The 23,220-nt window shown below is 40.2% G+C and overlaps 2 protein-coding genes across 2 annotated transcripts in view; one reads left to right on the top strand and one right to left on the bottom strand.

Moving 5' to 3' along the window:
* cacna2d2b (calcium channel, voltage-dependent, alpha 2/delta subunit 2b) overlaps positions 1-3,595 on the top strand; it is a 38,263-nt gene extending 34,668 nt beyond the window's left edge. Inside the window, exons 35-38 of the mRNA XM_087801185.1 lie at positions 363-486; positions 556-665; positions 747-829; positions 1,904-3,595. Coding sequence (XP_087657311.1) covers positions 363-486; positions 556-665; positions 747-829; positions 1,904-2,020 — 434 coding nt within the window. The 3' untranslated portion in view covers positions 2,021-3,595. The remainder of the gene's footprint in view (positions 1-362; positions 487-555; positions 666-746; positions 830-1,903) is intronic.
* A 3,012-nt stretch (positions 3,596-6,607) lies between these two features.
* On the bottom strand, positions 6,608-17,701 carry LOC148070310 (myosin heavy chain, fast skeletal muscle-like). Its single transcript, XM_087801180.1, has 41 exons — positions 17,686-17,701; positions 17,451-17,486; positions 16,882-17,100; positions 16,657-16,800; positions 16,420-16,576; positions 15,902-15,929; positions 15,716-15,827; positions 15,543-15,635; positions 15,400-15,463; positions 14,938-15,036; positions 14,772-14,875; positions 14,570-14,708; positions 14,383-14,501; positions 14,113-14,262; positions 13,859-14,029; positions 13,490-13,796; positions 13,349-13,419; positions 13,194-13,281; positions 13,010-13,127; positions 12,825-12,948; positions 12,627-12,763; positions 12,300-12,555; positions 11,778-12,020; positions 11,534-11,710; positions 11,321-11,466; positions 11,156-11,246; positions 10,695-11,084; positions 10,500-10,626; positions 10,069-10,187; positions 9,801-9,997; positions 9,552-9,735; positions 9,319-9,484; positions 9,117-9,241; positions 8,548-8,856; positions 8,269-8,472; positions 8,081-8,206; positions 7,365-7,535; positions 7,184-7,288; positions 7,003-7,098; positions 6,793-6,924; positions 6,608-6,708 (listed from the first exon to the last, which is right to left on the bottom strand). Exons 3-41 carry the CDS (start codon positions 17,083-17,085, stop codon positions 6,688-6,690), a joined length of 5,814 nt encoding a protein of 1,937 aa, XP_087657306.1. The 5' UTR covers positions 17,086-17,100; positions 17,451-17,486; positions 17,686-17,701; the 3' UTR covers positions 6,608-6,687.
* Positions 17,702-23,220: the final 5,519 nt, after the last annotated feature.

The raw sequence follows: 23,220 nt of genomic DNA, 5'->3' as shown, positions 1-23,220 counted from the left end.
TCAAGTACTCGACAATACTACAAATATATACTTGTTACTACAGTATCACTATATATGGTATCGTCTCTGTATCGTGATACGTATTGTATGGACAGAATCCTGCCAATACACGCCTCTACAAGTTGCCGCAGCCTCCATGTTCTCTTATACATGTTGCTCAGACTGAATATTTCCGAGACATTCCTGTGCCAGAGTTGCTGGTCTCATCAGAGCTCATCAAAGTCAGAGTTAAAGAGGTGTTTGTGGAAGCTGATCATCTAAAAAAATGTAACTTCTCCACATGTGAACGTTTAAACCAGTGCTGGTTGATGTCGAGGTGTGTTCAGGGACAGAAGGTCTGACTGACGAGAGTCTCTCCACAGACGACGTCCTGGCCGACGGCTTCGAGATGAAGGAGAGCAGCTGCGTGACCATCCAGAGCCAGTTCTACTTCACCAACACCACCAACTCCTACAACGTGCTGCAGGACTGCGGCAACTGCTCGCGGTGAGTCGACGAACATCGATGAACATCCGAAGAGTGTTTATTTCCGTGACCTCCGTCTCTCCGCCTCAGACTCTTCCACGCCAAGAGGATCGAGAACACCAACCTTCTGTTCGTGGTGGCAGAGACGCTGCCCTGCAGCTCCTGTGAGATCGAGAGGCTGACGCCGGTCCGGACCCAGTGTATCCTTGTGTGACGGTGCTGAAGGTGCAACTTCATCCTGTCAGTCAGTCCAGAGAAAGTCCCTTAACTCCAGACCCCAGTCCAGGAGGAGGATCCGTGTGACGTGCTGAGCAACGCAAGATATCGTAAAGGCCCGACGACCTGCCTCGACTACAGTGCCTTAGTAAGTGCTGATGTCAGCGTCAATGTTCAAATGTTTAAACCTTGTATGTTAGAAAACTTTCAAATAGTCACGTGACGAAGACACAATAGAAGCTGCAGGTAAGAAAGTTATAAAGTGTAATAATGACATACAATTAAAATACAAAAGAATAAAAATACAGTTGTTATTTTAGTGTTTCTTTTTTTGGTTTTATGCACATTTAATTCAAATATAAGTTATAAAGGCAAAATAAAAAAATAAATATTATAGAAAACTCACTTTATTTCACAATATTATTTCAATTTCCGTAGTACAATAATGCTACGATATATATATATATATAAATTAAATGTGCACAACACTAAAAAAAAAACAAATGTATCTTATTTTTTAATATGTTGTGGCAAACAACAAGTGAACATTTAATATTTTCAAATAGAGTTAAAAATATAAATAACTATTTCAAAATATTAAATGTTCAATTGTTGTTTGCCACAACATATTAAAAAATAAGATACATTTGTTTTTTTTTAGTGTTGTGCACGTTTAATTTAGATATAATTCATAAGGGACCAAAGGAAAGTATAAATATTAGTTTAAATTACTTTTTTTTATATTTTAAAATGTCACAACATTATAAAGAACATGTTTAGTTGATATTTTAGTGATTATTGTTTTTGTTTAATGCACATTTAATCGGAATAAAGTTCTCTAGGCTCTAATAAACCGTAAATATTATGTAAAACCGCTTTATTTACATTCTTTTTTCAAGTTTGATCCAATTAAAATCACTTTTTTCCAATCTTATAGTTAAACTTAAATTTGAAATTAATAGTAAAATTTCCACTTATTAAATGTTATAGTCAATAGTTTAATGGGAAATGGGAAATATATATATATATGATATTAGAGAGGGAAAGGGAATATTACAACAATATTCAAAGAATTTCAAAACTGTAACAGAAGGAATGTGACACGATATTAAAGAGAAAAGTATAAAACGAGAAGAAAAACAACAGTTTTGCAGATCGACACACTGTCAACATGAGTCTCATGGATCTGATGGAACCCTGTTTATCGTTGGTTGTGTGGCAGGAAAACACGTCAGAGTGTGGACGAGGTCACCTGCTGCAGTCGTCTCTTGGACTTCTTCTCTTCTCTCAGCTCCTGCTGCCTTCGTTCTTCTCCCGTCTGAGCACCAACACTCTCTAACACCCGTCCAGACACACAATCCTTCTCCCTCTCCTGATCCGTTTGGTCCTCTCGCCGTCCCAGTCTCAGACAGCAGAAGTTACAACAGTGTTTGACGCAGGGATGGATTCATCTGTCCTCTCACACATATCTCTGTTTTCTGACGAGTGTCCAGTGTGACCTCTAGAGGGCGCTGAAGAACTGTAGTTTTTAGTTTGGGCCCCAACTTCCACACACACACACGAGTGATGACCAAGCATGACTTCCTTTTTACTTTGTTCTCAAGTTGATGTTCTCCCCCAAAGACACTGTGGAACTGGAGAGTGAAGTTGGTATTTGAGTAGAAATAAAACCTCCTGATTCAGTCCCACGTCCGGTTTAGAAACTCATGGGGAGGACGGTGGTCTTTTATTCTGTCGGTGCACTTACTCCGCTTCCGTCTGAGGAATGTAGCTTCTGAACAGCTGTCAGTGTTTTTCCCTCTTTCAGTCCGTGACGCTCGTTTTACCTGCTGGATGTTTTCTCAAGTGTTTCTCGGATGAATGTTTCCATTTGTTCACGCCGGTGTTTTTAAATAAAGTTCTTTGTGAATGTATTTCACGCTTTAAAAAAAAAACAAAACAACAACAATATTATTTAAAAACCGTTGCTTCACAACGTGTTACTGCCAGTGTTTGAGTTCATTTCTACGGATGATAGTAACTGTTTATAAAGCCTGAGAGAAACGTCACGTGATCCAACACTCGGTCTGATCAGGTGGAAATATTCACCAACTTTGAAATGTCGACGCTGCAGGTGGAGGTGAGCGGATCTTTGCCGCCATCTTGAAACTTCTGTGTCTCCGCCAGAACCTCGAAGCATGAACACGAACAGTTGTGCGGCGTTTTCGATCAGACAAAAAAAAAAGAAGAAGAAGAAGTTTCGTGAGTCGTCCAGGTCCTCGTTGTTGTACTTTTCCTTTTGACCGGTTCTTTGCATGACGTCTGAAGCCTGTACATAGGAGCTCTCGAGGGGCGCCCCCTGGCGGCCACCGCTCACGCGCGTGTCTTTGCTGAAGCTGAGGGTTTGACTTCAGTGAAGTCAGAGTAACTGTCAGAGTAACTGTCAGAGTAACTGTCAGAGTAACTGTCAGACTAACTGTCAGAGTAACTGTCAGAGTAACTGTCAGAGTAACTGTCAGCGTTTACAACTGTTCCCGTCGAGGTCCAGGAGTCGCGACGGTTGAATGAAGATGTCGGGAAGCGAAGCATGAGTTCGTTGAAGACTTGATATTATTTGTGACTCGGTTTGAAAGGATGAAGGAAACAGACAAATGTGTTTTGACGAAAAGAAGGTTTTTAAGGAATATCTTAATACTTCTGTTGTTTTGTGTCCTTTATTTCGATATGATTCTGATTTGTTTGGCTGTCATTTTGGCTTCTTGATTTGCTGACGTCGTTTACGGTTGACTCTCTTCGTGCCACCTCATTTTTGTACAGACGATGCCAAGCAGTCCGACACGAAGGCCAACTTTGTAAAGATTTCTCAAGTCACATTAGAAATGAGTATTTAAATGTTTATATCTTTGGTGATTAAATGCTATTATTTTTCACTTCAGCTGTGCGTCGTCATTCTTAGTCACGTCGAGACTTATGATCGCATCTGTGATGGTTCAGGTCCTGCTCAAAATATATCAATGAAGGAGCCACGATGTATTTCATATATACAGTATAAACAAATATGAAGTGAGCTTTGTTGATTTTATTACAACAAAAGTATCCTGATTTAAAGAAAGTAATGCGTAATAAAGATGAAATTAAGAAAATAATAAAAACTCTATTTACTCTTTTTACAAAAAGTGATTTTTTTTAATCAAAATGAAACGTCTAAAATAGATATATAAACTAATAATTTCAAAAATACACCAACAAAATATAAAATACAATGATTTGCAAGCATCTTTTTTTTAAGAAAAGTTTACAATGTGGAAGAAAAGTAAACGTGTAATAAATCATCAGTAATATTATTACTATTATATAATATAAGAGAATATCATAAACGAACCAAACAGTATAATTGAAAATTATTATTTAAAAATACCATTTTTTGGGTTTTTTTTTTTTAAGAATGAGAGGAAAAATAAAAAGATGAGAAATTTAGTGTAAAGGAAGTTAGAATGATTTTAAAAGAAATATAATAATTTATTAGAATTTGATTACAATATCATGAATACTGTTTCATAATGTAATGTATTTATCTGTAATATGTATTATTATTTTTTTTATTTTTTTATATATTTATATTGATTCAATATTATTATTATTATTATTATTTCATGTTAATATTCTGTACTGCCACCTAAACAAACTCCTGTGCTATGTTTACAGCACTTGCAATAAAAGTTCCGTCAAATGTTACTATTTTGTGAAGAAAATGATAAGATAACTATTGTTTGTAAGTGCGGATAAATACCTCAGTATCTACATCCGTGCTTCTCTGTCAATCGTCATTCATGGATTATGAGTGACATGTGATGAAGGCGGGGCCTGGAGGATGAGAGGAGCAATGACTGGAGAAGGAGACCAGGATGGTGTCTCCAGTCTGATGATGAAGATACTGGTCCACGCGTGTGTGCGTGCGTGTGTGCGTGTGTGTGTGTGTGTGTGTGCGTGTGCGTGTGCGTGTGTGTGTGTGTGTGCGTGTGCGTGTGTGTGTGTGTGTGTGTGTGTGTACCCGCGGTGTGAAGGAAAATTCACCAGTTATTAAATAATGAACCACGAAAGTTCTCTGCTTGTTCATGGTCATTCCAACAATGGAAATAGACTCGGGATTATTGGGGATCATCTGCATTGTCCCTGTAATCTCCAGTGGAAATGAAGCTGCAGGAGCTCCTCTCTAATCATCGCGAGATAAAACAGGGAATGTCACGGCTCCGCCGCAGCTGTCCCGGATTAAAAGCAGCATTTCTGGAGGCTCAGCTCGAGAGTCTCCTCCTCCTACATTTGGCCACGGTATCCGTCAGTGAGGATCACGAGCCGAAGGTCGGGGGGGTCGAGGGGAATGTTGATGGTCACCGGCCCAGTTCACAGACAAAGCTCTGGGGACAGTTTTGGGATGTTTTGGCTTCTTCTCGCCTCACACAAAGCACCTGCCGTTCATTGTCCATTGCAGGAGGAGGAAGAGACTCTGATTTTAGAAATGATATCAGAGTTTTAACATTTTATATCATGAGCCCAGATACAAAATAGGCCGTCGGGTGAAGTCCGTCGCTCACAAGCTGACGGACACACACCGGTGCGAGGACGTCGCCTTCGTGTCGGTAAAAAAAAACAACTTCCCTTTTAATCGTTTGAAATGGTCAGAATTAACTCTAAATTAATGTCGGTTTAGTTTGTGTTCTTCTTACTTTGCATGCTGGGAGAAGAGGAGACGCAACAGTGGAGGAGCGTGGGCAGCAGTGGGAGGAGTGACCAGCTAGGATAGAACAAAACAATCTCCATTATAACAACAAAACAAACCGAGATCCAATAATAAAACAATTTATCTTAAAGATCCTATTGATCTGTTTCTGATGGATTTAGCAACACAAAGTTTAAAACTTGATACAGACAGTTAAAATAAAGAAATCCTAGTTCAATCGTTCATTTCAATCTTCTGCACCTTCACGTCCAGGAGAGGGCGCTCTTGGACCTCGCAGGGACCTCAGCCCAGCAGTTGAGAAACTCAAGATAAGTATTCAACACAAATAGGTATTTAAATATATAAATATAAAAAGTAAAACTAAATTAACGAAGAAATAAACCGGATAAATATAACAAATAGTGTGATATTTTCACGATGTTTATTATTAAGTTTAATAAAAATAAACTTGACATTTCCTTGATAGAAACATCTTAGATGAGCTACAGTGAATAAATGGTCGAGAACAATTAATATTTTTATTTCTAAATTATTGTTTAAATTTACTGAGGAACTTCTCAAGCTAGCTAGCTTTAGTTAGCTTCGAGCTAACTATGACGGAACAACCCTGGAAATGAAGCTAATACTTGACAAGGACAATAATTTAGGTAAAATGAGAACGAAGCAGTGAAGCCAACACGTACTCACTTGATGTAACAGATGTGGAGATGTAAATAGATAAACTAGTTAAAGAGTGATAAACCCGTTTTTTCCGACTCACCCTTGGCTTGTTTGTTGCTAGTGGCTAATGCTAATCACGTCAGCGCGCGTGACCCCAGAGTTCTTTGTTGTCTTGTTCCTGATGTTTAACATACGTTCATATTACGTTTGTAAAGTTGTATCCGTTTATTTTAGCAAGTAGTCAATTTTCTCATTAATCATGTTTTATTTAAATTATTATTATATTATAAAAAAAAATAATTCTGAATTATATCAAATAGTTACTATCAAAATATCAACATTGTGTAGCTATTCTACACAGTAACTCAAAGAAGCCATTTTAAGTACAGATGAAAATGTTTTCTAACCAAACGCAAGCTAATTGTTATTAAAATATATATTTTTTATTTTAGTATTTGTCTCGCCACAGCTTCTCTGACATAATTCTGAAAGGCAGTCACATCATAATTCAATATATTAGTTTATGCGACACAATCAGACTGACAAAGGTTGAATTCAGAACACTTTATTGAGACTAAATGAAAATTCATATTATACGATTCCCATCACAGTCTTGCACACAAAGGCGTTTATTCTTCAGCCTCCTTCCCCTGAGAAAAACCCAAAAACATAATTGTAAAAACTTCTATTCAGCAGATGTACTGAGATCAGTGAAGGATAAAACAAATATTCACCTTCCCAATCTCGCGACTCTTGGCCCTCAGCTTGTTGACCTGAGACTCTGCGATGTCAGCACGTTCTGTAGCTTCTTCCATCTCATGCTGCACCTTTCTGCACCTGGCCAGGTGAGTGTTGGCCTGCTCCTCCTGTTTATAGTAGATCATGTTGAAAATCTTTTGCAGAAAACTGTATTTCATGTGCATTATACTGTGTGGTTTACTTACAGCGTCCTCAGACTGTCTTTTATATGCCTTAACTTTCAACTGCAATTTATCCACGAGATCCTGGAGTCTCATGATGTTCTTTTTATCCTCCTCTGTCTGCATGGGAATAAAGAAATTTAACGTCATTGAGCTATAACACTCATTTAATGAATGCACATTCTCTTCATAATCTCTAATTTACCTGATAGGTGAGCTCCTTCACTCTTCTCTCATATTTCCTCACTCCTTTAACAGCCTCTGCGCAACGTCTCTGTTCTGCATCAAACTCTGACTCCAATTCACGAACCTTGAATCCGAAAAATGCAACATTAATCAACTCTACTAAGAAGACATATAAAGATTGAACTTTAAAAGATACTCACTCTAGCCTCCAGCTTCTGGAGCTGCTTCTTTCCTCCCTTCATGGCCAAATTCTCAGCCTCGTCCAGACGGTGCTGCAGGTCTTTGACCGTCACCTCCAGGTTCTTCTTCATCCTCTCCAGATGAGAGCTGGTGTCCTGCTCCTTCTTCAGCTCCTCTGCCATCATGGCAGCCTGAATACAAGAACAATTATAAGTATTTAAACTAACTTTATAGTAATTACATGGATAGAAAGAGAATTTAAAAATCGAACCACACAATATACACATGAAAAACTTTATCTAAGTCCAATATTTAAAGATAACCAGACATTTATAAAAATGAAAAAATAACAAGTGTCTCAACTTTTGATTGGAATTTGAGATGTCAAAATGTGTTAAATACTCTAAAATCTATATTTTAAAGGATCTAACATTTGGTATTAAAGCAAGTTTTGTTTAAAACAAATGCATGAGCTTCAGTCTCTATGAAATGTTTACAATCTTTTAGACATGTTAATAGAAAGTAGCAGCACACCAAGCTAGTGACTCACTTGCAGACTTCACAGAAACAAAACAGCAAAAATCCTTTTTTAAAAACAAACAAACAAGCCTAAATATTTTGTTGTATGAGACGGCAAAGGTTGAGGTCAACAACTAGAGCCTTTTACCTGTTAAATTACAAAAAATATCTTCTGAAAACGTCTGCATTTTGATTGGTTGTAACCTGTTGAACTCACATCAGTGATGGCTTTCTTGGCCTTGTCTTCTGCATTTCTTGCTTCCTGGACAGAGTCTTCAACCTCACCTTGGATCTGGACCAGATCAGCTTCCAGCTTCTTCTTGGTGTTGATGAGACTAGTATTCTTTTTAATGAAAGCATACGTTAGTCATCTTAAATCGGTGAGAAATCTTTTGGTGTGGGTACCTGAGAGTGCAGCAGTGCCACGCGCTCGCTGGCATCGACCAGCTCCTGCTCAGCCACTTTGCGACCTCGTTCAGTTTGTTCCAGAGCAACTCTGAGCTCCTCGATCTCAGCCAGCATCAGGGTGTTCCTGCGCTCCACCATGGCCACCTGCTCCTTCATGTCCTCCTGACCTCTGAGGGCTTCATCCAGATGAAGCTGTGCATCCTGCAAGCGCCATCCAGAGATTTATTAGCGTTTCTAAAGCAGGATCCCGAAACACACAAGACTTTTTCTCTGTACCTTAAACTGTCCCTGCACGGTTCTCAGCTGCTTCTGAGCTTCAGCAGCCTGACGGTTGGCGTGACTCAGCTGAATCTCCATCTCATTGAGGTCTCCTTCCATCTTCTTCTTGATCCTCAGGGCGTCGTTCCTGCTCCTCACCTCAGCATCCAAAGTGCTCTGCATGGTCTCAATGATCCTCTGACTGTTCCTCTTGATCTGGTCGATCTCTTCGTCCTTCTCTGCCAGTTTTCTGTCGACTTCACCCTTGACCTGAGTCAGTTCCAGCTGGACACGGAGAATCTTGGACTCTTCGTGCTCCAGAGTGGCCTGGTAACAGATAAGGCCTTGATTAGCTGGCAGTCTGACGTGTGAATGTTCTACACCTTCTCAGAAACCATAATTAAGAGGAACCAAAACTAAAATGTCTTTATGATTCCAATGGGATTTGACATTTTTAATTGGTCCTTTATTAAACCCCGTTCCCATGGAACCATGGTGACACAAATAAGGATGGCATGGTTGAGCCATGGAGAAGAAATATTGTTGTACAGTCAGACACTAAATGATTTAAGTTGCGTTGGATGTACCTCAGCCTCCTCCAGTGCAGTCTGGATTTCACATTTCTCACACTCCACTGTCTTCTTTCCTTTCTCAAGCTCATGAATGGTCTTTCCAGTCTCTCCAAGCTGCTCACTCAGATCTGTGATCTCCTCTGTAGAGACAAATAACCGGATCATGAGTGACTCAAGCACTGGTTAAAAGTTTCACTCTTCATCTTATTAGTCTTACGTTGCAGGTTCTTGTTCTCCCTCTTCAGGGTCTCCAGGTGATCCAGAGCCTCTTCATATGAATTCTTCAACTTGAACATCTCAGTGCTGAGAGAACGAGCCTCCTTCTGGGATCCTTCCAGCTCTGCCTGGCACTCCTCATACTTCTGCTTCCACTCAGAAAGAACCTGAGAACCAACACAGAGATGAGGGTCACCTCACCTGTGGTCACTCTAGTGTAAAACAACTTCAGACCTTATCAAAGTTCCTCTGCTTCTTGTCCAGGGTCGCAGCGAGAGCGTTAGCTCTCTCCACATCGATCATCAGGTCCTCCACTTCACCCAGCAGCCTCTGTTTGGTCTTTTCCAAAGAAGCACATTTGGCATTCACAGCCTCGATGGACTCTTCTGCGTCCTGGAGCCTCTGAGCGAGCTTTTTCCTGCAAACACGTCAATCAATCACTCGTAATCTACACAGCACTGATCAGATTGGTCTGATTCTTACTTTGCCTCCTCGAGCTCCTCAGTGCGCTGAATGGCATCAGTCTCGTACTTGGTTCTCCACTGCGCCACCTCGCTGTTAGCCTTTGACATTGCACGCTGGAGCTCAGCTTTAGCCTCCTGCTCCTCCTCGTACTGCTCTCTGAGCAGGTCGCAATCGTGACGAGCTGATTGGACAGCATGAGCCAGAGCGTTCTTGGCCTGATCGAATTAAAACAATCACCTCAATTATCCAGTAAAAATTGATTTATATTTTCTCGGCTCAATGTTACCTTCACTTCCTCCTCAATGTGTCTCTTCAACTCTTCAATCTGCTGAGTGTAGCCCTGCTTCCCTCTGGTCAGCTGGGAAACGAGAGCCTCTTTTTCCTCCAGCTGGCGAGAAATCTCACCTACACAAGACGTCATCAAGTCAATCAACGTACTTGTATTTTGTTTTATTGTATAATCTATGGATATGTTGCTATCCCAAAAGTTATAGACATCTGTGATTCGTTGGCTGGGCGGCAAAGCATTATAGGTTATTTTCAGGTCACAGCTAGCTCTAGGGTTGTTGAGAGGGATAGCACCTCGTAGGCAATGTTGTGTTTGCCAGTTCAAGTAAATGTTGTTCATTTAAACCAGCGAAAGATGATGGTCACTACTTAGTTTTCAGAATATAACCCTGCGATAAACAAGGGACCAGTGTATACAGTCAATCTTACCATTCTCAGTTTGAAGTCTCGCCTTCTGGATACCGATGTCATTAAGTTGACGGACATTCTCATCGTTCTTGGATTTCAGCTCGCTGAGTTGATCCTCCAATGTTCTGCACATCTTCTCAAGATTTCCCTGGTGAAGTGCCCAAGTTAGCATTCAAACATAAGACACAGGAGACAAGTCATTGTTACTATTCAAACCTTTGATTTGGCAACAGCCTCCATGTTGCTGCTGAGGTCATCGATCTCCATCTTGTACTCGCTCTTCTCTTTCTCCAGCTTCTGCTTGACACGCTGAAGGTTGTCGATCTGTTCTCCCAGCTCCGCCACGCTGTCGGCCTGCTTCTTGCGGAGAGCCGCGGACGTGGCTTCATGCTGCAGCGTGGACTCTTCCAGGTCACGACGCAGCTTCTGGAACTCAGCCTCGCGCTTCTTGTTCATCTCGATCTGTGCAGAAGTTGCTCCGCCAGCTTCTTCAAGTCGCTCGCTGATCTCTTCAAGTTCCCTGGAGAGGTCAGACCTCTGCTTCTCCACCTTGGCTCTGGCTGCACGCTCAGCCTCAATCTCCTCCTCCAGCTCCTCAATACGAGCCTAAAACAAGGATCTCGATGAAGAGTGACCAAACATATTTCCTTCGCCTTAATCTTCAATTATATTAGTACTTGAAGCTCCTTGATCTTCTTCTGCAATTGGATGCCCAGGGTCTGCTCATCCTCAATCCTGTTCAGAAGCTGACTAACTTCAAAGTCCTTCCTGTCGAAGATTGTTAATATAAACATATCAGTATCTTTCACAGTGAAATTCAGAAGATTAAGTTTTCCTCTTACTTTTTGATTTTCTCATCAGACTGCTGCTTGTCGTTCTCAAGATCCATTATGGATTCCTGGGCAAGTTTCAGATCTCCTTCCAGCTTCCTCTTAGCACGCTCAAGATCCATTCGAAGCTTCTTCTCTTGCTCCAAAGAACCTTCAAGCTGTCATGGCATTGAAGTTTTATGCATGTGTAACATTATTTGTTCTCTATGAAAGTGTATGACTCACATCATCAACTTGCTGCTCCAGCTTAGTCTTGGCTTTGGTCAGAGTGTTGACTTTGTCCTCCTCAGCCTGAAGGTCATCCAGAGTTTGCTGATGGGCCTCTTGGAGGGCCTTCTTCTCTTTGGACAACTTGGCAATGGTCTCATCTTGAGAAGCCATCTCTTCCACCAGGTTTTTAACCTTAAGTGAGAATGATGGTCGACATTATTACAGAACTTAATTGCAATCCTAGCTGATAAAAAGGTACCTTGTTCTCAGTGGCATGCTTCTCCTTCTCCACTTTGGCCAAAGTGAGTTCCAGGTCGTCGATGTCTTTCTTCAACTCGGAGCACTCGTCTTCCAGCTTCCTCTTCTTTGCTGTCAGCTCAGCGTTGACTTCCTCTTCATCCTCAAGCCTCTCAGACGTCTCTTTGACTTTGGCCTCCAGTTGAATCTTGGCCTTGATGAGTCCCTCACACCGTTCCTCTGCGTCTGAGAGGTTTTCACCTTCCTACAACAACAAAGGAAACGGGTCAAGTTTCTGGCTCCTCCAACTGTTAACCATTGCAACAGCGTAAAATGAAGGGCTTCCAGGTGCAGATTTTATTAAAAATACCAATACTAAACCAAAGTTGTTTGGGTCGCTCTCCTATTTTTTTAAATTCTGGCAGATTCAGAAAGTACTCTTGATACTTCAGCCATGATAGTATCAAGAGTACTTTATGTTTCATTTATTTACCAAGTAGTAAAATAAGCAGCCTTATCTTTAAGTTATCCAATCAGAACTTACAGACTGGACTTGCAGTGACAGGTCATTTTTCTCCTGCAGGAGGGAAACCATCTTCTCCTCCAGCTCCTTCTTCTTGGCCAGAGCCTTTGCCAAATCCTCCTTAGTTTTCTCAAAGTCCTCCTTCATCTGAGCCATCTCCTTCTCAGTCTCTGCACTCTTGAGCAAAGGCTTGATCTTGAAGTACAGCTTCATCCATGGCCATGTTTTGACATTCATGAATGAGCGGATGTTGTACTGGATGGAATAAATTGCCTCACTGTCAAAAAAAAACAAAAATGTAGAAAGTTAATTTTTACATCCTCATCAATGACAGACAATGAAACTCACCGTCTTTCCATCATCTTAACAAACTCTCGTCTCATGAGATAACCTCTGCAGAGAGCCTGAGTCATTGTAACCAGCTCAGCCAGTTTTTCATCTCTCATCTCCTCAAGGACTCCCAGCAGTCCAGCTTTGAAAAACACCTTAAACGTGAGAAGAAATTAATAAGGTTTCTCTCCCATTGTGTCGTCTTTTTTGACAAACCTTAGTGTGTCCGAACTTGTACTGACTGTGATCCACGTTGATGGAGCCCAAGAGTTTCTCTGAGGCTTTCTTGTTATCAATAAACTGTCCTTCTGGGATGACGCTGGCATTCAGGACTTTGTATCTGCAAGATTATACAGCATCAGTTTGAACGTTTTTGTTACCACACAACTCTTTAGAATCACCTCTGCTTGAAGTCACCATATTGGATTCTGCTGGGGAAACCTTTCCTGCAGATCCTGATACCTTCCAGCACACCGTTACACCTCAGCTGGTGGATGACCAGGAAGTTCTCCATCAGACCTGTAGTTGAAATACCACCAATTTACAACAGACACTTGGAAAGAAAGACATTTCTTTAAGAAATACCAGGAGTCTTGGACTCATTGGGGATCAAGCAGCGCACAAAGTGAGGATGGGTGCTCCTCAAGTTTGTCATCAGCTTCCCGAGATTCTCCTGGAGAGTGTAAATGATGAATAAACTAGCCAGTGTCAGTTTCACACCTTTCTATAACACGTCTCACCCTGAACAAAGCAGACACAGTTTGGAAGGAACCACCCTTCTTCTTTCCACCCTTCTTTGCACCACCCTCACCTATTGAAGAAGACACAACATCATGAAGATTTAGGCTGTGATTAAAAAGTATCTCAGAACGGAAACATACCCTCAGGGCCGCCGTGGGAAATATAGAGGAAGGCCAGAAGTTTGACTGAAGACTTCTGGTAGAGCTGAACAACTGAGTCGTTCAGAGGGTCCTTGTTCTTGTCCAGCCAGCCAGCGACGTTGTAGTCAACAGTACCGGCGTAGTGCACAAGTGCAAAGCTGGCCTCAGCTTTGCCTTTAGCTGGTTTCGGCTTTTCAAAAGACTTGTTTTTGCCAAGATGTTGGTCGTAAAGTTTGCTCTTGAAGGTTGTGTCTGTTGCCTTGGGAAACATACACTCCTCTTCAAGGATGGAGAAGATTCCCATTGGCTGTTGGACGGTGAGCATAGTTATTATAAAACTCAACTGATGTGGAGGGATGCTGGATGTACCTTCTCAATCAGCTCAATACAAGCAGCCAAGTCCATGCCGAAGTCAATGAACTCCCACTCAATCCCCTCTTTCTTGTACTCCTCCTGCTCCAGGACGAACATGTGGTGGTTGAAAAACTGTTGCAGCTTTTCGTTGGTGAAGTTGATGCACAGCTGCTCCAAGCTGTTGAACTGAAAGATTTCATATCAAGTTGTTAACAGCTGTACACTTCTGTGCCAACATTGATGATGTGATATTAGAAAAGTAAACTTACATCAAAGATTTCAAAGCCAGCAATGTCCAGCACACCAATGAAGTGGCATCTGGGCTGTTTGGTGTCCAACATCTCGTTGATTCTGACCACCATCCACAAGAACATCTTCTCATAGACCGACTTGCAGAGAGCCGAGACGCTGTTATTCACCTGTTTCGAAAAAATAATAGATGACACTGAGTGTCGGCTCATTTTAAACATTTGATGTCCACAAACAAGTGAAGAAGGGTTCCTGAGAATGAACAACTATAGAGTCTAAAATAGATGTACCTGTGGCACGGTCTGACCCTTTGTCACAAACTCGTTTCCTACTTTGACTCTGGGGTAGCACAAGGCCTTCAGCAGGTCTGCAGAGTTCAGGCCCATGAGGTATGATATTTTATCAGCAACTAAAAAACAAGGAAAATGGGGTTATAGTATGAAGAAATGTCGCAGCTGCTCATTTTGAGAAGCGCACCCTCAGAGCCGTCGGGCTCGGCCTGCTCTTCACGCTGCTTCTGCTTGAACTTCATGTTTCCGTGGTGAACCACAGCTCCGGTCAGCTTGTAGATGCCAAACTTCTCATCGGCGGTGAAGCCCAGGATGTCGATGGCCATCTACAATCATGGAAAACATGAATGAGTTGAGAGACTATGAGGTCAATCTCTATCTCTCTTTACATCAGTGGCGACGAACTCCTCAACGTCATCGATACTCTTCACAGTGATCTCTCCCTGGCTGATCATGTGGTAGTCGTAAGGGTTGGTGGTGATGAGGAGAGCCTCTGAAAGAAAAACGTTGATTTCAGTCACATTTTTTATTTTTTCATCAGACACTGAGGCTTACCCAGCAGCTCGGGCTTGTGTCCCGTCATCAGCTGGTAGAAGATGTGGTAGCTCCTCTCAGCCGACAGCTGGAACGTCACACGAGACTTCTCCAGCAGATCTGTCCAGGAGGGAAATGGAATCTTATCAGTTTATGTTTTAGAGTTGACTGATGCCACAAAAAACAGTGTTCGGTGAGCACAAACAACTGTTTTAAGTCTTCAAGATACCATAAGGAACTAGTATTCAACAGTGATGTCCAGTAACACTAAAACGTATTTTGAAGAAAACGATAACAATAACAGTATTGTCCTGATGGAACCCTAGAGCTTGAAGATTAATTACATTTCTATCCAAACTCCCCGAATATTATGAAAACAAAATCATCAAAATAGAACAATACAAATGAATCATGATTATTATTTTTCCCATAATCCCACAGGCCCATTGAACCTGTGTGACTTCTTAGAGGATCATTTCTTACATGTTTCAATATCAGCTGAGGCCAGTTTTCCCGTGGTCCCGAAGTGGATTCGAATGAATTTACCCTGTTTTAAAAGAACACAATCTTGTCATTATATGTTTCAAACAGACATTTGTTTGAAAAGGAAAAAAGGAAACACTTACAAATCGGGAAGAGTTGTCGTTCCTCACAGTTTTGGCGTTACCATAAGCCTCCAGCAGGGGGTTCGCTGCAATGATTTGATCCTCCAGAGACCCCTTTTGTGAAAATAATTACACATTTTTATGGATGCTAACAAAGATGAATGTGGACACATTATGAAGGTTCTGCCCTCTACCTGCATTTTGCCAGGAGTGTGGTCTTTCTTTGCTCCACCAGCAACTGCGATTGTCGCAAAGTACTGGATGACACGCTTGGTGTTGACGGTCTTTCCTGCACCGGATTCTCCACTGCGAGCATAAAACAGAATTAACCTGGTGTGTCTAACTTAACATGTGTTATCAACATAAAGGTTGAAACTTACGTGATCAGGATGGACTGATTTTCACGGTCTGTTAAAGCAAAGTTGTGTAGTTAATATCATAAAGTTCAAGACTGGGAACTTGTGTAAAGAGCCCCTATCATATAGTGGGAGGTGGGATTAAGCCAATAGAAACATAGGACAAAGAAAAAGAGAAAAAATATGAAGACCAGTGAGTTAATTGAGGACGATACAAACTTTAACTATGCCATGATACTCTAAAGATGAGATTTATTGTTATATTATTATCTATTTTTCATACTTTATACCCTTTATTTAACTATAAATCATGAAACGCCAAACACAAAGAAGAGACTGATCACAAAGACGTATAACCTGTTGTATAAGAATTGAAATAATAATGAATACATAAATAACAATAATAAGTTAGATTAATTATCAGACTCACTTCTACATGATCAATTTTAAAGTCTTAGTTCATGAAGGGTCATAGCCCAGCCAAGGGGGCAAATGTGGCCCTTATGCCATTGAGTGAATCTTGTGTGGTTTTTCTACTTTACCTTGGAGCATGAACTGATAGGCGTTGTCAGAGATGGAGAAGATGTGGGGGGGAGCCTCAATCCTCTTCTTGCCTCTGTAACCTGCTACGACCACAGAGTCGTACACTGGGAGCCACTTGTAGGGGTTCACAGTCACACAGAACAACCCAGAGTAGGTCTGTTGATGGAGAGAGGAACTTGTTATTGCAGAATTAACTCTTAATCGATGAAAGAGTTTAATAATTTAAGTGGTCTCACGTAGATCATCCATGCTGCGTAACGCTCTTTGAGGTTATACAACACAGAAGGCTCGCTCAGGTGGGTCATCATGGCCATGTCCTCAATCTTGTCATACTTGGGGGGGTTCATGGGATGGATCTCATCTTCTTTGACTGTGAGGGTCTACGATAAACATAGAAGCAACTTTAAAATAGGATCTTTTCTCAATTTGTACTTGATTCAAGTGTTTAATTCGTGACTCACTTTGTGTCCCACAAGAGTCTCGACAGTGGCTTTACCACCTTCTCTCTTCACCAGCTTCCCCTTTAGGTACATCTCAGCGGGCTCAGTTACAAAGTACGCTGTTTTGGCATCGAACGGTGTGTTCTGAGCCTCGATCCTCTCCCTCTCTGGCTTCCGGAGGAAAACGGACGCCGGCCCGAAACACTCCATTTCCGCGTCACCCATGATGCCGACCGGTTACTGCAAAGAGTTAATGAAAGCACTTCAATGCAGTTTTTTAATGCATGAAAGTCGGATGAATAATTCTCTTCAATTTTAAACACTAAATTACATTATGAAAAGACCTTATTTATTGCAATTTCGCATAAGTTTAGCTTCAGTTAGATTGCAAAATGTATAGGGATTGAAGTACATTCAATAGAAAGAAAAACTATTTTCTCCAAAATGAATGAATGCTGGTTTGACTGTAGTCAACAACACATGCTTGACATTTGTTTTATCATCATTTAATTGTAGCATTTTTAAGTTTCAGTTGACATGGTGTGCATCACTCGCCCACCCACTCTTTCAATGCCACAACAGCCACTCACCTGTTTCTCTTCCGGGCAGATGATCTCTGGAGGATTCTAATGAAGAAGAAAAAAGCGTAAAGGATTTACTTCAATTCCTGGGAAGCCTCATTCAGCGTGAAACAATGATGTCCTGGCATAAACGCGACAGTTCTGCATTAGCTCAGCGGTCGGTCTGGCAGTAAGTGGTCATGCCCAGCATTGTTCATTAAGCTGCAGGCTTTCCCACTCTAATACAGGACTGTTACTCACTCACCTTGACTCGCAGCCCGTCAGTCCTCCAGATGCCCAACCCTCCGTCTTATATAGACACATCGCTGTTCCCAGGCCAGCAAGGACTCGCTCTATTTGGTCATGCAGTTTTAGGGTCTTTGCTCGTGTATTTTTGCCTCCTGTCTGATCTCTTGCATCTTTCATCACTTGCTGAGGTTGAAATGTCGCCGACGTCTGCAACAACTGGAACAACTTGAACATGGATGAAATTTAGTTTTAAAACACTTATTTAATAACTTTAATAAACTTGATGTTTAAAATGATACATTTTAAGTTTTTTTTCTGTTTGTTTTTTACCTAGAAAACACTATAAAAAGACAAGAATTACAATAAATCCATATTTAAAATTTAGGGAGAATGTTTCAGAGTATCTTTTTTATTTTGTCGTCACAATAATCTTTTTAATGCATCTTGGCACCACAGAGGGTCCGACTTTAGCCGTGGAGAAGCTCTCATGTGTCACTGGTATTTCGTTACAGAAGCCTCGCAAGTCTTTCCTGTGACAAAGAAGTGAAAACATTTCTTACAGCTGCTAATCTAGGAACTTGTGAAAATGATATTGAGCGTTCAAACAATACCGACGTTTATTAAACCACACATTAATTCAATCAGTCTTCTAAAGTGGCGGAACAATGGACGCTGGACGTACAGAGGACAAACATGTTTATATACATGTTTCTGAGTCCATCCAGGGTTTTTTTTAATCTGTGAGCTTCGGGTGTGGTTTGTTGAAATCTGTGGAGGATTAGAAAGGATGCCTTCACATTGTTATGGCGTGAAAAGTGATCTCTGCAACAAATCTGATTATCTAATTATGAGAGTGTTGTTTTTCTTCTGCATGGATGGAATCATGGCGACACCTGTTCAGTGTCATGTTCTCTCTTGTGGTCTGAAGGAAGAAGAAAGCCAGGACGATTGAATAAAGAACAAAAACACACTTTTGATTTGGTCCATTTGTTTTTTTTTAAATAAGTACTTAACATTATCTTTGCTGTGAGATGAAAGTACATTAACTTGTGGTGGCTTTGAAAAGAATAGAGAAGGATCAATCCAAAGGTCGAGTCACGGGGGCAGCAGCTGGAGGTAAGAGGTCTAGACTTTCCTCTCAAAGAAAACTCTTCAAGGAGAAAACCAAGGTGGTCCCACATAGTCCCTCCACATGGTCCTCCTAATCTGATATTCCCACACCTGCGAAAAAGGTACCTAGACTCTTGCTCTCTGACTCTGAGTCTCTCCTGAATGACTGAGCTGTGTAGTTCGCAGCAGACACCAAAAGCGACTGTAGGCGCTGTAGACATACTTAAATATCGCAATAATTTGTTTCACAATACCATACAGATATCAAATCATAGTTCTTTAATGCTTTATATTTTATTAAAGTGTTTTAATATAAAATAATTAGATTTTTTATTCACAGTGTTTTTGTGTATTAATTAAACTTCCAGCCACTGGATGGCAGCAGTCATTACGTTCTCCACAGCTAAAGGAACCATACAGTCCAGCAAGATCCCTGCGATAACTGAGGACAAGAGGATACAGTGGACTCCAGCAGATTTCAAAGCAGATATTTGGACATTTTGTTTCTTAAAATAAATGAAAGCAGTTACAACTTTGTTGAAAGTCGTGTGGTCTGTAAATTCTGCAACACCAGAGTCAAGTACTCGACAATACTACAAATATAGCCTTGTTACAACAGTATCACAGTATATAGCATTGTTGCCTCTGTATCGTGATATGCATCTCGCCATCTTCTTAACCCCCCTACTAGATGGTGCTTTTGTTTTAGTTCTATTAAATATATATATATATATATATATATATATATAAATAAATATAAGTAAATATATATATGTTTATGTATATATATATATATATATATATATATATATATTCACACATACATATACATTTATTATCATAATAGATGGATATACATACCAGAACTATAATGACAGTTCTGGCATAAAGAGTAACCAGACAGAAAAGCATTGCCTATATTCAAGATGTGATATAATGTACAATATGTTTATTTCACCGGCAGGTGATCGTAGATTGCACATAAACGTTTATACTCAATATTTCACATGATTTAGATTTGTGAAATAAGCACAAACTGAGCCAGAAAGCATTTTTCATTTAACATGATGCAAATACTACTGCTGAGAATGTAAATCCTGCATCACCAAATGTAACAACTGCAAAGATCCATTACAGATACAATTGCTTCTTGTCTCAGTGAGTATTGTTCTCGTGTCCTCAAATGTTTTCTCCTCGAATGACTGGACCTGAACTACAACACATTGTTTGCACTCCGACCCTGAACGACGCCTTTTACGACTCCTTGTCTGGAGGGAAAGTGGAGTCAGGTTACAATTATTGAGGTGTCAAAGAAGCCGTCAATCTGTCAATCATTCAATTCTGACCCACAACAAAAAAAAAAAACTCCTTCTATTGTGACGTTCGTCTTTTCCAGAATAGGCCGGCTCAGATCTGTGTTTGTGGTTTGTGAGTGTGTTAATCTCCGAGCTCAAAGTTCTTCGGCTGAGTCTGCTTCGAGGTCAAAGAGCTTCTCTTCTGTAAAGATCTGAAACACGATCGTACCAACTGTTCTTAAAACCAACAGACGTTTATTAAAGCAATTTCATAGGTTTAACGAAAGGAATCTATTGGATTTGTAGAGTTAAATAATTTACGTGACGACCATTATTTGATGTCAAATCTCATCACAGGATTGATTATCATCTTTAAATATAACCGTTCTTGACTGTACACCAGAAAATCTTTTAATGTATTGACATAAGTTCTGCTCCAACCAACTTTAAGTATCCAATACAAGTGGATTAGTTTTATCAGTACATTTAAAAATAACTTTATTTGTAAAATGAAAATCATTTCGAGGTAATGGACCAGGGGTGATGTGGATGTATGACCTTTTTTTTCCAAGTCGTCAGTTGAGATGCAGCCGGAGATGGGCTTACAGAGACATGATGTCATTCCCAGATACAAGTTCTGACCTCTGAGTTGAAGTGGAACGCTCCATCAGTGTGAAAGTGCGTAGTTAAACTTATCAACAGTTCAACACTCCTCACTGAGAATAATCAAAGCATTTTTCTAACATTTAAATAAAGGACTTTTTATTCCTATTGTGAATTCTGTTCTCAACGAACAAATGAGATACAATAGAAAATGTACACAGCCAATGATGATGACTTGGTTACTCATAATAAGTAACACTCAGATTTTGAGACCAAATCTGGAGACGATGTGCCGCACATTTAAACACCACAGTGGCTTTACTGAGACCTCTCGGTCATCGTCGTATGACTCCGCCCCAAGACAGAAGACAGTAACTGGAGCATGCAAACATGCCAGCTGCTTCTCTCAGTGTTGACTGAAGAAAATAAATATAAATCTTGGATAAAGACTAAGTGCTGCGGGATAAATGCTCGATGTGCTAGCATGAACACAGCTGATTCTAAAAATCAGATTTTATTTAATTTATATTCTGTCAACACAATCAACGCTCTGTTTTGTATTTGTTTTTGACATTGTGAAACTTGAAAGTTTAAAGATATTTATTAGATATTAACTCACAAATCTGTTTGGTCTTTTTTTTTTTTATATATATCTGGTTTAACTCATCGGAATCTTTTGCCTTTGCATTTAGGATTATGTTTAAAAAATGTGTGTTTTATTTATCTGTGTAATGTTCCATGTCACTTAAATGTGAAATGAACACTCAAACCGTTCCAGCTAACCCTTGCCCTCAATGTTCCTAAAGTTATCCGCTCTACAATAATAATTATAAACACTAAGAACAGATTATTACGACCTCATCTTTATCCACAACATAGAACACTGAGAAACAAGGAAAACGCTCTGGATGCGACCACAGGTGATGATCATCCAGCGGCGACTGTATGGGGCTATTACTTTTGCAAAAGCTTTGTAAATGTGTGACAGGATTCACAAATGTATACGTGTATCTGTGCAGTGATCCACAAATTCATGACTCGATTTACGAAGTCAGGCATCATAAACTTCGCACAAGTTTCAAAAAACTGAAAAACCTGCTCTTTTTGCGCATGTTACTTTTGCAACAGGTTTACGATCCGCAAATGTGTAACACGATTTGTATACAAATGCATCAGCTGCGGTACGCCTCCATGCAGCTGGATAGACTAGGACACAAACACGAACGAGCCCCGGGACATGACATGGGAAAAAAACAACAAAAAAAACATAATTTGTGGCAACGAAATATTTATCAAGTGGTATCACAAATTAATTTAAATCTTTGAATTCATTTATGGAGTTAACCCTGACTACATCAACAGCCAGTTTAGCTCAGTGCTACACTTCACCTCAATATCCCTGGTTTGAGACCTGTCCTTCTCATTTTTACGTGATTATTTTTAAAATCTTATATTGGTTTAGAGAATTAAATATTTAGGTATTTGTCTCAATAACAGACGTTGTTTACTTTTTCTTAAGACATTATTTATAGTCTCACGTTATTGAGTTCATTCTGAAGAATTTACTCTCCTAATATTACTACCATTTGTTGGACGCGAAAAGAGATATCACATTGTATTTGGTTAAAAATCACACCAATGTCTCTTATTCATGCATTTGTTTCTTCTCGTCTGGACTATTGTAACATTTTGTTTTCATGTCTTAACAAGAAGGCTCTGTCTCGTCTGCAGTTGATTCAGAACTCTGCAGCGAGAATTCTGACCCGCTTTAGTAGAAGAACTCACATTTCTCTGATCCTTAAAACTCTTCACTGGCTTCCAGTTTCTTTCAGGATCAACTTTAAAATTCTGGTTCTTACTTTCAGATCTATTCATGGTCAGGCTCCTCCTTACATCACTGATCTGATCCAGCCTTACACCCCAGCTCGGGCTCTGAGGTCTGTGGATCAGAATCTACTTATGGTTCCACGCACACGGTTCAGGACCAGAGGAGAGAAATCTTTTCAGGCTGTTGCTCCTAAGCTTTGGAACGATCTTCCTCTCTCTTTGCGCTTGATGGAGTTTACTGACTCCTTTAAGAAACACCTTAAGACGTTTCTATTTGTTCAGGCTTTTCCTTGAATTTCTCGAACTCCTGTGTTGTTCTCAGTGTTATCTTGATCTTTAAAGTATGTACTTTTTTGAGTATTGTTTTGATTGTCTAAGCGCTTTGTGACCCTGGTCTCGAAAAGCGCTATATAAATAAATATTACTTACTTACTTACTTACTTATTGAGACTAATACCAAAATATTTAAATCTCTAAACCACTATAAGTTTAAAAAAAAAAAACAATCACATAAAAAACTGGCTGAGGTTATAAGGGTAAAATGCCATAAATGTATTAAAATATTTCGTGGCCCAAATTATTATTATTCAATTTTTTTGATTATTTTGTCATGTCCAGGGCTCGTTCGTGTTCGTGTCCTACTCTATCCAGATGCATGGAGGCGTATCCGCCCCCTAACGGCGGGACGGTGTCATCGCAGCGGATGCATTTGTGAG

Source organism: Callionymus lyra, chromosome 10, assembly GCF_982586985.1.
Source record: "Callionymus lyra chromosome 10, fCalLyr1.hap1.1, whole genome shotgun sequence".
NCBI classification, from domain to species: Eukaryota; Metazoa; Chordata; class Actinopteri; order Syngnathiformes; family Callionymidae; genus Callionymus; species Callionymus lyra.
The sequence above is the reverse complement of the archived record's forward strand: the minus strand, read 5'-3'. Positions and strand labels throughout refer to the sequence as shown.

Excerpts from the sequence above, each read along its gene's own strand:
- LOC148070310 (XM_087801180.1), bottom strand. The coding sequence starts at position 17,085 with ATGGGTGACGCGGAAATGGAGTGTTTCGGGCCGGCGTCCGTTTTCCTC. Across the intron at positions 9,998-10,068 it reads ACATTGAGGAGGAAGTGAAG|GCCAAGAACGCTCTGGCTCA; the intron begins GTAACATTGAGC and ends TAATTCGATCAG. Across the intron at positions 8,473-8,547 it reads CCGTGCAGGGACAGTTTAAG|GATGCACAGCTTCATCTGGA; the intron begins GTACAGAGAAAA and ends TGGCGCTTGCAG.